This window comes from Abrus precatorius, unplaced genomic scaffold (assembly GCF_003935025.1).
Source record: "Abrus precatorius isolate BTA unplaced genomic scaffold, Abrus_2018 Scaffold11, whole genome shotgun sequence".
Taxonomy (NCBI): Eukaryota; Viridiplantae; Streptophyta; class Magnoliopsida; order Fabales; family Fabaceae; genus Abrus; species Abrus precatorius.
The window spans coordinates 30,438,035-30,453,423 of record NW_020874303.1 but is presented as its reverse complement, the minus strand read 5'-3'; the positions used below and the strand labels follow the sequence as shown (position 1 = coordinate 30,453,423).

The following is a 15,389-nucleotide window of genomic DNA, read 5'->3' as shown; positions in this document are numbered from 1 at the left end:
AGGATCTTCTTACACTAGTGTAAATCTAAAAACTCGTACATTAAATCTGAACTTTTTATTTAACTTACATCTAACGGCCAGTAAAGTCAAATTTGTGATTAGAGAGTACAGTCATTGGGAATAGAATTGGAAAAAGCTAACATCTGAGAGACAATACATTTATACAATCAACCTGCCCCTGCCTAACCACAAGTCGGCATTTCACATATGTTCCTTTATATCATCTTTGGAGTAACATGATATAAAATCTAGAACATATGCAATTGCAAGCACAGCTGAGAGAAGAATGCAAAAGAAACTTTAACCAAATTATTCTTCAATAGCACTTTTAGTTGACAGCTGATAATTATCTAAAACAATGACAAATATTTGACACGAGAAGAGGGAACAATATCACCTGATGTTTTAATAGAGTGAAGTTAGAAAAGAGAAAGTCAATTAGTAAAACTTTATATTTGTTATCAAGGCTCCAGCTCCAGACAATATTGTTTTCTTGGTATCCTCACAATATTGTTTTCTTGGTATCCTCACATTCATAAATCATACAACATTAGTAAAGATAGTCCAGGAACTTTACCACTTCTTGTCTTAGGTGGTTTCGTACTCCCACTAGCATCAGATGATGAAAAGGCCCTTTTTCCAGAAACTTTTGCTGATGCGTCATTCTTCTTTGCAGATATCAGAGATGAGTAAAGAATAGCATCAACAGCTTCACGCTGCTGTTTCCTCGTTGAAATTTCGGCAACTTTACTTTGACTAGGAGCTTCAGCTTGATCATCTGCATGTCTCTCTTTGTGACGGCCTTTCATTGAGGAAGCAGAAGCTTTAGTAGAACGGCTCCTATCCCTTTCAGAATGCATATTCAGTCTTTCTGATGCTGAAAGTTTTGACGCATTATGGCCAAGACCTGTCTCTTCCACTGGATGGTCTAAATTATTCCTTGAATGTTGAAATTTTGATTGTATTTTACTCAATTTTGTCTTCCCCATGCCAGTCTTCAATTTATCTTTTCCTTCCCTTCCATTGTTACAAGCCTGTTGACCTAACATTCTAAACATGCCACCAACGGAGCTTTTGCTTTCACATTTTGCAACTAGACATCCCATATCCTTTGTAATGGAAACATGCTCATCTTCAAAATTCCTTTCCTTACACAGAGCCTCTTTTCCCAAATCTGAACAAGTATTTTCATCCCCATTACCCTCATCCCTGTCCCTGACTTCAGAGGTAACGCATTTCCTTTTCCTCTCAGTTATATCCTTGTCATGAACCAAATTTTTTGTTACGCTCTGGCCACTATCTTTAACCTTCTTCTCATGCTTCAATGGTCTTACATGATTAGCAGAATTTTCAATGGAAGGTTTATTTTTATCTGTTTTAAACATTGAATGATATGGCATCTTAGCCATCATGATCAAGTTTCTTTCTTCAGCATCCTTCACAAGAGCAGCCCAGTTCTGGTTTGTCCGTAAAGTTCTTGCATTACCCAAAATCCAAAGTGATAACCTGGCTCTTGTCAAGGCTACATTCATCCGTCTAACATCAGCAACAAATCCAATAGATTTTGAGTTGATTTCAGAATCACAAATGCTTAAATGAGCTGCTCTTACAGTAGAGAGTAACAATATATCCACCTCTCTACCTTGAAAACCATCCACAGTGTTAAATTCAATGTCAGCTATGCTTGAAGGTCCAAAAGCATTAAGAAAACGAGATCGTAGAAGGGAAAGTTGACACTTATATGGAGTAATAATACCAATTCTTCCACCAACAAATTCAGATGGGTACCTTAGGAGACATTCACATAGTTTTTGTAAGCAATCACTGTCTTAAATAGAAAGGTAAGAGAGAAAGACATTAAATTTGTACCTTTTCTTGAAAAACCTTAGTACTTCAACTGCAGCGTTAGCTTCATGTTCATTACAAAGTGACATTACACCAGAGTTTTTCCCATGAACCTCCCGGCCATCGATGATATCATAGAATACATATGGCCCGAGGCCCCTGGTCTGATGAAATGGTGCTGATTTGCTAGACATTTGGCTTCCGTTTAGCAATTTGTTGTCATAGAAATGAAATGAAGGAAACTTGCATATTTCTGGATGCATTCTATACTGCCATTGGAAGAAAAATCATGAAGGAAGGGATTTAGTTTTCAGTCATAAAACAGGGCAACATAAAATACAACACCCCATGTCTACCAAAACAGCAGAAGAAGATACCCTAAGAACAAGACAGCTTTAGGAATCCTAAGACTAAGGATTTTGGGAAATGTGGTTATCACATACAGATACAATATCAAAGAGGTAATCTCTAATCAATGATTGAATTCAATATAAAAATATTGAGTTTTGATTCATTGGAATTCATGATAACCTCCAAGACTCAAGGGCACAAGAGCAGGAAACAATATAAAGTCATGGATTGAGGGTAATTGCACTACAAATATTTGTGAGGTTAGTTTTTTTTCTTTTTGCAATAAAGGATGTCCCAAAATAAAATCTACAATATACTTTGATACCATCATAAATTTAGGTTTGTGCCTAGCTCAACCCCAAAAGCTAACTCATAAGATAAGGATTGTATTCACCTTTATAATTTCTACTTTAGTCATATATGTAGCCAATGTGGGATCTCAATAGTTTTAAGGGAGAAAGTACTTACAGAAGAGGACAAGATACCCTCTTAACCAAGAAGTAAAAGAAAAACACAATAAATACAAACAAATTCATCATCATAAAAGAACACTTTGATCCGTTTGCTTACCCATCAACACGATTCCCATAAGAAAACCTTGAGCTAAGCATCAAAGGGTTGAAAAACAAATTTAAATATTGAAACTTGTGTATCTCTGACTTCCTTCAGAAAAACACCCCAAATGCATGCATAATAGCACACAGCCCCAAAAACCCCCTTACTTTCTTTGAAGTTGTAAAACTAATCAAAACAAAAATACAAATTCAAGGCACTCCAACAATTCACGAAAATGCATATTCCATATGGAAATGGCTGCTGAGCACTGCAAAAATAAACGAGCTTCTGTTACAAATAAAGAAACACATCACTTAAACCTATCCCAAAATCAGATTTATCTTTGAGTATCTTTTGTCAAACCAAATTCCTCAATTTCCATCTAACCATTGTTTGATCCAATCATACCAAAATTAAAAATAAAAAAAAATTTCTCACTAGTTGGGATCAGCTACTACATGGATCAAATGACACCATTGCATTCTGCCAAAAATCAAACTATGATGATTGCTCTCAGAACCACCTAAGTATATGGCATGCAATAAAGCTTCAAACTAATAGTTTCAAAGGCACATTTTAGGACCATAGCCAATGGTGAATATGTACCTGTTCAGTAAGCATAATAACAGGATGCCCAGCCCTTTGTAAACGTTCAAACATGCTACACTGGTAAAGAAATTTACTTGCAACATTGGACAGGACAGTTGCCGGAAGCTGCTTTGGATCACCAACCTTGAATAAATTAGAAAGGTCAGTGAAACTATTGGCCCCATACCAGAAATTTAAAAGTGTGAGTTAGTACTCTTACCATAATGCATTGGCTCCCACTTGATTTTAAAAGCTGAAGAGGAATCAGAGTAGCTGGCTCAAGAGCCTGTTGCAACAAATATTGGTCAGAAAGTACAAAAAAGGTAACCAGAGGATTGCAGATAAACTATTTATAACAGAACAAAGATAAATATACTTGGGCAGCTTCATCAATTACAACAGCATCAAAGAGGTTATGTTCAGATGGACCTCCAAACTTGGTGTTAAACGTTCTCTCTGAGCATACTCCATAAATATCCCCACCACAGCCACTTAATGTAGTTACCACAATTTCAGCTTCCCTTAGTATAGACTTTCGCAGCTTATTCCTAAGAGCCTTGGTTTCTTCATTGGCTTTTTTTTCCTGAGCCTGAACATTACAAAGATCTTTATATATTTGTTTCTTTTGTTCATATAGCTTACGAAGCTTCATTCCAATTTCTGCCTCAGACATTTCTTTCGCATCTGCCATATGGGAGTCATTATGCAGATGACTTTTAACATAAGAATTCCCATCTGTTATGTTAGCACGCTTGGTTTCATAGAACCTAATAGAATCAACTAGTTTCTCTAAATTAGACCGCAATACAGCAGACGAATCTACCCTCAAATCATTATTCCCGTAAATTGTATGCATTGTCTCTTCTGCTACCCGTTGATCAACAAGTGTGTCAATAAAGAATGGCAGTGAATTTGGATGAACTGTTTTTGCATTTCCAACCCTTACAAGATAAGGCTTGTACGTCTTCCCATCAGTGCCGTAAAGTCCATGGCTAGAAATTCTTGCCACCAACTCATCCACTGCAGCATTAGATTGAGCACAGATAAGCACTCTTTGTCTTGCACAATTTCCAAAAGATTTTGAAGAACTTTGGATATCATCACCCAATTGTCTAGCCAAGGCTGCATCTTGCCATGCCCTCGTAATGGCAGCACTCTGGTTAATCTTTGGTCTTGAATGGGTAGAAGAAGAATTTTGGTTCAAGTTTTCATCTAAAGAATTTTTTAGAGAATTCATCTTCTGTCGAAAAGCCAGAATGGCACTGACAATTGCAACAATAGTTCGAGTTTTCCCAGTTCCTACATTTACATAAGCATACATGTAAATTGATGATTTAAAAATCACAAGTACAAAAATGACAAGATCTTCCTAGTCAAGAGATAGCCAGAGGAGGATCAACTACCTGGAGGACCCTGAATAAGAGATAATTCAACATTTTTCTTTGCTTTAGCCTTTCCAATAGCAACACTTATTGCTTGAAGCTGACTGAGATTAAACGATGACCTCAAGGTTTGTTGCAATGACTGGCACAAATGATTGAGATCTACTTCTTTACAATCATTCAGACAAAAGGAATCCTTGACAGGATTTAAAATGAGAGGAAGTAAGGGTATGTATTTTATTGATGCCAATGCATGAAATTCACGAATTTGTGGGGTAATGCTCATTATACGACATGCATGCCATTTACTTCGTTCAGTGAGATTCCTTCTAGCTTGATTTAACCGTGAAGAACCATTTTGAAAATAGAACCTGATCTGAATAATACTTAAACTTCTTTTATTGTCTTTCTCCCGCCTTTCAACCTGCAAAAACATATTGACTGCTTTAGCATGACAAAGATGTGTTCGGTTTCCCCTTTCAAGTTGCAGTGAGGAGCAAAAGTGGCTTGAGGTTAGTTTTTGCCACGTTGGGGAGCCAGCACAATTTTTTTTTTTTCATAAAAAAGTTAACCATAGTGATTAATTTAAACAACTGGCAGTCAGCCAGAGTCAATCTTACATATGATGAATTCCATTTAGCACAAAAAACAAGATGATTAATTTTATTTCTGATAAAAGACAAATTGGAATAAACTGTGATATTAGCATGAGAATTCAAAGTGCAACTGACTTGTGGTGTATTGGCTATTGCAATCTTTCTTCAATCATGGCTGATTAAAGACTCAGAAATCAATTATCAGCAAGATGAACAACACACAATACCAATCAAGACTAAACAATTATTGATATATGATAAAGTTCTCAACAAAACATGATATGCCAATAAAGTGGATCCATATGCTAATGATATTATCAAAGAATTTGTAGAAACACTTGGAAAATGCTAGTTTGAGTAGGTTGACAATAAGGATGGAAATAAAAATTGATTGGGGTTGAAAGGTTTTAACCTTTCACACTCCCAACTCAGACAGGTGTGACCAAAATAAGTGAGGTGGATCACAAAAATGTTGCATTAGACTTTCAAGCTTTCTGCAATTTTATTGTATCAAACAAGTATGAAGCAATTTTCCTTCATTTTCAACCTTCACAGTTTCCACCTACTCAACCATGTGTAGCCTAGAACAATTAATTGTAGGACATCAAACACCTTTGAGAAAAATATTTAGATGATAGCAATCACACAGATGACAGTGTACCTTTCCAACCATATGAACATCATGAGAAGATTTTCGTGGAGGATCCTTTGTTAGCAAAAGAAAGTCATTTTCTGAAAAGCTCCTACATGCTTTAGAATCACCATCATCGTGGACAAAGCGAACAAGATGGAAGTCATCAATTCTCTCAACTGACATCACAGAAAGAATTCCATAAAACATCTCCCATGAAGACATCTCAAGAAAAGAATTCTGTAGCTGTGCTTTAAACTCCTCCAAAACTAATGGCCGAAATATGTCCACATACTGTTCAGGAGATTGAAAATATACAGGAACCTCTTTTAACTTGGTAACAGTTTGGTTTTCATCTTTTCTTGCAGACGACAATCCCACTGTTGCGAAGTAATTTATTACAAGAATAGGTTTATACCAATCATCCAACTTTGGTGGCTTGAATCTTTTCACTGGATCCTCCAATTTATGGAGACAACCAGATCTGTTTTCAAGAGGTGTTTTGAGTTGAATAACTTGTCTTTTCAAAACTGAAGTAGGCTTTGGTACATGCAACTGGACACGTCCCACAGATTTCAATGCAGTCTCTAGAGGATCATCTTCAGCATCCTGAAAATCATGTAACATTTTATTACAAGTACTTGACACAGTGTCGCCTGTTTTGGGAGCCATGCTGCTGCAAGCTTTATTCAAATTTTTAGCATCAACAGCTTCATCAGATAATTTTGTCAAATTAACCCTATCCTTGAATTTTGAGCTTACTTCTGTCCTACAACTGCCTGGCCCTTTTGAATCAATAAATGAAGTGATCATAGGCTTATAATGTGAATTACCAGAGTCCAGTTTCTGAGAAGAAAGGCTGAAAACTTCAGTATTAGCCTTTTTCTGGAAGGTCTCCTTCATTTTCTTGGAAGTTTTCAAGTGAGAAACATTCTGCTTTGCAAGGTCAGCAGCTGGTAAACTATTACCAGCATCACGTAGCATAAAATTGCCATCAGATATGTGATGACCTGCCTCACTAACTGATAAAATGACCTTCTTGGACGAAACGTTCGTTTCCACTTCATCATCAGAAAGAATAGTTACACTTTCAGTGTCTGTTTTGCCGGTCATTATTTTAGAGTCCCCAATTTGTACACCTATATCCTCCATGGATGAAGAATCGATATCTGAATTATAACAGCTCTTCCCAAAAGGAAAGCTTTCAGATACCAAGTTGTGCTTCACATTTTCCTCTTGAAAATTATGAGAGCCTTCCCTAGACAGAGAAACGGACAGGCGAGACACTTGTTCTGTCAATTCTTCCAAAGTATAACCATCTAAATTGAAATTGCAAAACATAAGCAAAATAGATTAATGACATAGAACTAAGAATCATGGGGAAAAACAATTGCGTACAGAAACAAAACTGACCATTCGAAATAAGATTTTCAATGGTCATGATTGTTGACAGAGAAGTTTTATCACAAGAACCTTTGAACAGATTCAGTATATAAGTAACTGCTCGCTTCCAATAAATGACAACAACTTTAAGTGATGATTTCCCCCATTCCATGAGATCATGAAGCCATTTCAAATCCAATTTATTTTGTACCAGCATTGTGAAATTCCCAAGCTCTTTACCACTGGATAGGTGGAATTTATCAACAAGAACAGGGAGAACCTCAAGTAACCGAACACAAGTCATCTGAAAAACAAGAAACTATTAGAGTGAAGAATTTCCTGCTTCTAAAACCAATATTTTCGGAGAACTTTAGCAGTTAAGAAGTTTAATTTTTTATATAAAAGAAGAAATTGAGACAAAGAGAAATTATTAGAGTGATGTAAGGAGGATAAGGAAAAGATAAATAAAACCCAAATGTGATGAAATCATACATTCATAAATCAACTAATAGACTTTTACCTCAATTCCGAAATCAGCAGCAAAAATTAAAGTATCAATTCATTTATGACAAGTAATGTTTATTATTTTTTCTATAAAGAATTTATCAAGAAAGAAAAGAGAGATAAAAAGCAAGAGGATAAGTGAACAGCTTTAACTAAATGAACTTCAAAGGTATCACACGACCAGTGAAAATTCTAGCATGTCTCTCCAATCATATATAACAAACAACCACAAAGTCTGTGTGACAACAAGCAATGTTCATCAGTAAATTTTAGACAGTAGAAGTATAGAGTTCATTACAAGTTGTTTTCAGGATAGGTTTAGTGACCACAAAGAAACAAAATTTTCATAATTGCACGTCATTAAATGTTAAAAGCACTGCAGAGTGCAGAGAACTATGCTAGTATTCTACATGTTCTGTTAAATAACTAAGTGTTTGAAAAAAAAAAACACTACAGGGGAAAAAAAGACAGATAATAATACCTGGCAAAGATTGTAATCAATGACGTCTTTGCCTTTTACCAGGCACCTACAGAAAATAGGCCATGCCATTTCAGTTAGTGAGCAACCAATTTTTTCTTTTGCTTTTAGTTCAACATGGCTAGCATGTTTAACAACATCCTCAGGCATAGAATCAAAATCTGGCTGCTTTAAAAAACCTCCTTGAGAAGAGAATTTTAGCACTCTGAAGTCACTACGTGTATTTTCAGGAAACTCCTGAGTAAGTAGACCCTCATCTTTGAGTAATTTGCATAAAAGAAACCAAAAATGATGCAGAGTATGAAACTTCAACAGAACAGAATCCAGTTGCACCTAGCATGGATACACAATGGCATCAGAAAAATTGCAAAAATAAAGGGAAACAATCAAATGACCTGTAGGCAAAATTCATTTTAAACTAAATAATCGACTGGCACTAAGAAGCCTGTCCATAAAATGAGAAGACCAAATTCACCCAGTCAAATTCAACAGAGAAAAACTTGTAGCTTCAATGCTATAGATTTTTGTAAGAACAGGGAGAGCAGAATTCCCTTGCAATAAGTAGGTGTTTGCAGTTCCCTAGTGTATTTGACTAGATAACTATGAAGCGTAGACACTTCTTCTGCTTGAGGCATCAACGCGTTTGAAATATTTCAGACACGTGCTACATGTGTTCGATACTTCTCACAAGATGTCTAATTAAATATTATTTATCACTTGGATGCTAGAGCCAACACCCTTATATGGTTCAAATTCTTAAGTTGACACCTCCATACTTACAGACACTATTATTTATTTATCAAAACTAAACTATAAGAATATAATCAAAATCTCTAGGGGCTCCACCGATGGCTGTCTCAAGGGAGTTTGCAATCTAACATGCAAAGAGAATTCATGGCACCGTTGCTTTCTAGAGCCATTTGGCTCTAGTTTCATGGGATCCATGTCCTTCCCCAATGAAATTTCCTTTTAATCCAAACACCACCCAGCCAAACACACATCAACAAAGAAAGGGCGGATACCAACAACACTATTATCAAGAAAACATTTGCTGAAAATATTACCAGTTTCATAGCATGTTTGAGGCCCAAAATAGTTGCATACAATGAGGACTTCTGAGAACAAAGAAACTTCAATCCACATGAAAGACCCCGAGTATCGGAAACTTGTTCCAACATTGATTTTCCAAATTGTCTAACATCCTGTATGAGAAAACCAGATAAGAAAAAGAATGAGAACAAAAATCATCACAGTTTGACAAGGGTAACTAGCATGATCTACACATCCTACGTAAATTTGGCATATTACATCATTTGGATCCAAAAGTGAAAGGATCACGCTTTCACTCATCAGTGGTTCCCAAGTCCACTGCCTTCGAAGCTCTCCTTGTCTTATCTGAACTAAAAAATGTGCAGTTAACCTGAGGTGTAACTCCAGATAATTAGTCAAGAAATTTTTAAAAAAATTGACTTTTAAATTAAAACCACAAGATGGACTTTAATTTAACATAAATATAAAGTCAAGCTGGAGTTAGAAACCTAATAAATGTTTTCATTAATGGAAAAGACATAGTCAACAAATCAACTGAGTTTTGTGATTTGTTTCCATCTCCACCATCATCAGAACCAGTTGGAACCTTCCACCCAAACGAAAAAGAAATTTCTGCGGCATGAGATGAAAGGAAAGATCTGACTGGAAGCACCATTTCAGCACTATTCTCAAGTTCAACCATAGGAAAACGAGATCGTGCCCAAAAGACAGCTTTAGAAAATGAAATTGGAAGGACTGAGGGATCGATATCAACTAAAACATCAACCCATAACATTGGAATGCACATCCATTCTCGGCACTCTTGAGAAGTTATTCCACTTTGCACACTGAATTGACTCCAAGAACTATCATCTTTCTTTTCACCATTTGGAATAGTTGGCAGCCAAATATCTTCATTCTCATCATCCAACTCAATGACCTCAATTGCCATGCTACTATCAGTGCTTGGAGTTCTGCAACAATTCAGCACTGAATATATTAAAGCAGTAGCATCTGATACTATGATAGTCTGTATAAGGTCAAAAGCAGGTTGCCTCAAAGAATTGTGAAGTGAGGAGTCCTTCAGAGATGACACAAGGGCTGGTCCCCTGTCCAACACAAATGTCAAGAAAATGATCAGGCAACTACATCAATGAATAAAAGATCAATCCAAGTATATCATAAACACATTGCTTTGTGGTTATGCTCATCTATATCATATACGCAGTAGCAGTTTTATATTGAGATCTAGGACAGTATTTACATACAATAACATCCATACATACAATTTACTAGGTGGGTATCCCAGTTGATGTTACTGTTGCAGCAATGGCAATGCAGCATTAAAGAAGGCCAATTTTTGTGCCTTAACTCATCAAAATCACCTTATTTATTTTCCTGATTTTCCCAGAAATAAATAGAATGCAATAACATGAACAAGCTCCAAAGCATGCTCTAAACAGGGAAAAAGGTACAGTCCTATATCAGGATATCTATTATACAGATTTAAAGTTCTAGATGAGTGTTCAATTTTTGGTAAAAGTTTAAATATGCTTACGAAAGGATCTGTTATCTGTAAAAAAAGACAGAATTTATACTCAGTAACATATTATAACAAGGATTTCCTAGTGCCTTGGTAAATACAAGATTTCTATCCAAGATCGCACCATGTATTGCTTATCTCTTTCTTCTTTACATCACATGTCAATTAGTATCAAAGCCATGGCAATCTGTAGAGCAAAATTCAATGAATATTGGCATCTGCTATAAGATTCACCACATTTAGTACACTGGCAGAAATCAAAATCAATCTTCCCTCACACTAATCCAGTGTTGGATTGATAGTTTACAATGTTGCTTACTTGCATCATATCAAAACTTTGGAACACAATATACTCTCACAAAAAAAAAAATGCCCACGTTTGGACTGCATAACTTGTTCAAATTTTCTAAAACAGCCAAAACAAATCAATCAGAATCACTTTCAATGAAGAGTTGTTAGATGCTGGATGGGTGCTAAGTCAGAAAATATTATGCTAGCACAAAAGGATCCTGAACATATGAGGGCCTATTTTGAAGAACTTATGAACAACTTATAGAAACCAACTTATGACTCTCATTAGCTGTTAGTTTATTTCAATAAACTTCTAGGTATAACTTATCAAAATAAGCTATTTTCAGCTTATCCTAGTAAGTTTCCATCGTTAAAGTTAAGACATGAGTAATCATTTTAAAAAGAGTTTATTGAATAAGTGGTTAAATACGTAGTTATCAAAACACACCTTAAATATAAATACTAATTCGGTCAAAAACCACCTCTTTTACGGAGCTATTAGTTCAATCGAATCAATCTTCAGATTGGAGATAAGCCTTCTTTTAGAGATTTCCTGAATTCTTTATCAGGAAGTAGGACCTAGTTGGCTACAGATTGATTGCATCCTCCTTAGTTACTATTCTCTGCCAAGTTTAGTCATCTCTTTATTAATCATCTTATGATAAAACAAAAACTGTATGAAGCATCAACTTACTTTTCCTCTAAAGTTTTCTCCATTTCAGTCAATTTCTTAGTTCCAATATTCTGCATTGTTAAATTGAAGCTAGGTAAACTTACTTATTTTTTCAGCAAATTGACTACTCAGTTGATAATTTAAATTTCAAACCCTGAAATAGGGAGGTGACTACATACCACATATGGGCACACTCAACAGGAGGACAGGGTGGGTTCATCTTGTAACCTCGGTGTACAACAAGAAGCGCTATCTGAAAAAGACAATCTTATATATAGCCACTGAGATAAGCCAAAACAACTTCAACTTGCAGTATTAATTATTAAAGCTAAATAGCCCATCCATTATATATAGCCATCATGCAGAAATCTAAAGGTAATAATAACCTGACATGCCAATTTTCTTGTTAGAACGCTGTAGTTACTGCTCACTGGCACTTGATGGAGGAGAAAATAGAGAAAATACCTACGTTGCTTTTCAAGCTCCCCATCTTGCAAAGCTTCAAGTGACTGGAACACAGGATCAAACATCTAAATAATGTCAATACAAGAACAAGCCCTCCTCCCAATACACACACACAAACACCAGATCAATATGCATACGTGCCTGTAGAAAAGGTTGGAATAGACTAAAAATATCTTTATGGATTTTCTCATTGCGAGTATGGAAGCATTGACCAATCAGAGTGTTGCGCATTACACTTGGAGACAATGTAGACCTCAACCAAAGCTTACAACCTCAAACCAAGCCAAAAGAACAAAAGAAAATGTCAGCCAAGCAATTATAAACTAATTAAAAAGAAACTTCAAATTGGAAAGGTTTAATACATACCAAGCATTTCAAAGAGTAGTCTCAAGCAAGTAACAGCATGTGAAAATTCAAGTGAATCACCACTAATATGATTGAGCACAATATCAAGAAAAAAGGGATAGCGTTCCAGTATCCCCTCTTCAAAAGTTGGAGGATCCAAGAAACCAAGCCTTTACAAAACATACATAAAGATGTACCAAAAAAAATACATTAGTATAGTAAAGAGCAGACTGCTAAAGATTGATACTGATCCATAATTTAAACAAACACTTCTTACAGTGATTTGATACCAATCCATAAAGACACACGATCCAGTTGAGTTCTTGGTGCTGAGGTCTCCAAAGCCAATGGTAAAGCATCTGCCTCTAAACAGCCAATAAACTTCTTAAGCAACGGCTGCAATGGTTCCAAGTCTGTTGCTCTCCTACACACAGATTAAAACATTAATCATATCAAAATGACAGAAAAGCTTCTAAAATATCTCACAGCAAAAAGCTCGATCAGAAGACAGTGGTGAAGAGAAGATAAGCAATGAGGTTCATCTCCATTATTCATCAATGGTAATTGGTAATTACGATATGCTAGCATGCATTTGAAAACTCTGGCTGCCTGTCTTTCATATCTCTTTTAATTAAAAAATAGTCTTGTTTGATGTAAGATATTAATAAATACTTTTTTGAGGATTTATAGATACGGAAAAGTTACTTTCAGAAAACCTAATTTCAATGGGGGCATCATCAACTTAAATATCAAATAATAATTAGTGAAGCTGTAGCTCTTTCATGCCAACCAACAATAAGTACCTCAGTTTTCCCATTGATCCTGCTAACCGATATCCAACAGAACGAACACTTCTCTTGCAAAAGAGTAATGCATAAACTCCCTGAAGGAAAATGGGTTCACCATGTAAGCAATCTACAATAGTGAATCTGCAGGAAGAAATACACAGCACGTAAACAAAATAAAAATTACCGGAAATTGTTGATGCCCTGACAAAGCCAGTTCATGCTTATTATCAATGGCTTCAACAAACAACTCAAACTCAGTGAACAGATGCTGATAATCCAAGAGAATTGGGAACATCAATGCCTGTATCAAATGATGGATGGGGGAAAATAAGTTGGTAAACTCTAAAGTTCAAATTAGAAAATTTATGCCCAAATCAAGTTAAATGAAATTAAGTTATAACTACAAGCGCTTAAAACAGCCTGAAGTAAAGATAATAACTATATTACAATCAAATAAAATCCATTTGTTCCCATTCTAACAATATTCAACTTGCACTTCTCCATGAGCTTTTCAACTCACCAGTATCCAAAATTTCAATACAAAAAAGATACATAATAATATATCCAAGGAAAATAGTAAACACATTTGGATGTACCACTACAGTCAACATATTTCCTGTGCTTATTCAGAAGCAACAAAAATCTCTGTTTATAAAGAGGAATCAGGGATTCAATCCCAATATATAGAATGTAAAATATTATAACCACTATGCAGATTCAGAACTGGGGACAAAGAAAAGAACCAGAAAATGCACCTCGTACAAAACATTAACAACTTCAGCATTATCACAAGCAGGATTGTATTTCTCCCCTGCTATTTTTGCATTGATATCTCTCAGGTGAAATGTCACCCTTTCACAATCAAGCTTTTGCAAGACATCAAGAAGAGGACCAACAGAGCTCGACTCGTACTCCATATTATACATGGCTTGGGCTTGATGATGCTGAGAAATGCATTGAAGGCAGTGCCGCATTTCATCAGAGAGTCTCTTCCATAACTGCCTGAGAGGTGAATCTTGGCGGTCATCTTTGAAGTAATTGTAAAAAGTCTCCAAAAGGGGACCCATTATATCCCAAAAACCACACCAAATATGACTTTCACTAGGCAAACAACTTAGAAAATTATATGCATCTGCAAACCTGAAAATAATTAAAGGTGTTAAGGAAACTATGCCAAGGCTTATTGGATATGAAACCAGCAAAGGCAACACTGCCTCTTTGACCGAGCTTCTTTTCATCCAGAAGGAAGGAATAACAAAATCCCAATAATCACTTTATTCTTGAAGCAGTCACCAAGTATGACAAATGAGTATGTTTCATAATCAATTATTTATTTCTTTGTTTACTTATTGATTCTTTAAATTGTCATCTGTATAGTGCTTGTATTGAGGAGAGGGGGAATGTGTACAGGGCAAATGCACAGAGTAGAGTAAACATTTGGTTTCTGTATTATCACTCTAAATTTACTTTGCTTTCAGCAACTAATCAAAATAATTCCCATTAAAAGCAAAACGCGGAGTTCAAGGGAAACCTAATATCAACAGTGCAACTCTATGATGATTGAAACAAAATGCTATTGGTTGATTGTAACTTGGATTATTTCTGCTGCTGAAAACAAAAGGGAGGGATCGGTAAGAACCATTGTTCTTTCTGGAGGTGGAGGCGACAAAGTTTCGAGGGATCAACAATATCGTCGCCGTCGTTGTCCTCTTCTTCCTCGATGCCACTCCACCTGTCCAGTAGCTCCCGTCTAGTGACAAATTTGTTCGCCATTGACATGGTAGAGTTTATACTTCAGATTTTGAATACCGAGATCATGATTATTTTTTTGATACTAGCAGTTAGACTCGGAAGGTGAGGTTGAGGTTGAGGTTGAGGTTCAGGTTCAGGTTCAGGTTCAGGTCCATTTGGCAGAAATTAGGTTAAAAAGGCATTGATTTCT

General features: G+C 35.9%; 2 protein-coding genes across 7 annotated transcripts in view; one reads left to right on the top strand and one right to left on the bottom strand.

Annotated features, from left to right (window-relative positions):
* LOC113854863 (U-box domain-containing protein 35-like) overlaps positions 1–11,152 on the top strand; it is a 25,436-nt gene extending 14,284 nt beyond the window's left edge. Inside the window, exons 10-11 of the mRNA XM_027486148.1 lie at positions 560–562; positions 11,140–11,152. The gene's annotated coding sequence lies outside the window, so the exon portion shown is untranslated. The remainder of the gene's footprint in view (positions 1–559; positions 563–11,139) is intronic.
* The window catches only part of LOC113854861, a 16,116-nt gene extending 727 nt beyond the window's left edge, over positions 1–15,389 (bottom strand). Inside the window, exons 1-22 of one of the 6 annotated variants that reach the window (XM_027486141.1) lie at positions 15,087–15,386; positions 14,203–14,587; positions 13,632–13,748; positions 13,463–13,542; positions 12,937–13,083; positions 12,681–12,829; positions 12,456–12,586; positions 12,236–12,358; positions 12,029–12,102; positions 9,852–10,451; positions 9,622–9,733; positions 9,378–9,515; positions 8,549–8,646; positions 8,317–8,518; positions 7,362–7,635; positions 5,979–7,267; positions 4,743–5,145; positions 3,716–4,638; positions 3,560–3,625; positions 3,358–3,483; positions 1,870–2,114; positions 578–1,788 (exon numbers count right to left, since the gene is read on the bottom strand). In XM_027486141.1, the coding sequence (XP_027341942.1) occupies positions 578–1,788; positions 1,870–2,114; positions 3,358–3,483; positions 3,560–3,625; positions 3,716–4,638; positions 4,743–5,145; positions 5,979–7,267; positions 7,362–7,635; positions 8,317–8,518; positions 8,549–8,646; positions 9,378–9,515; positions 9,622–9,733; positions 9,852–10,451; positions 12,029–12,102; positions 12,236–12,358; positions 12,456–12,586; positions 12,681–12,829; positions 12,937–13,083; positions 13,463–13,542; positions 13,632–13,748; positions 14,203–14,587; positions 15,087–15,226 (7,033 nt within the window). In that variant the 5' untranslated portion in view covers positions 15,227–15,386. Of the gene's footprint in view, positions 1–577; positions 1,789–1,869; positions 2,115–3,357; positions 3,484–3,559; positions 3,626–3,715; positions 4,639–4,742; positions 5,146–5,978; positions 7,268–7,361; positions 7,636–8,316; positions 8,647–9,377; positions 9,516–9,621; positions 9,734–9,851; positions 10,452–11,870; positions 11,915–12,028; positions 12,103–12,235; positions 12,359–12,455; positions 12,587–12,680; positions 12,830–12,936; positions 13,084–13,462; positions 13,589–13,631; positions 13,749–14,202; positions 14,588–15,086 lie in introns of those variants that run through there. The other 5 variants (XM_027486140.1, XM_027486145.1, XM_027486142.1 and 2 more) reach the window with 5 other exon arrangements.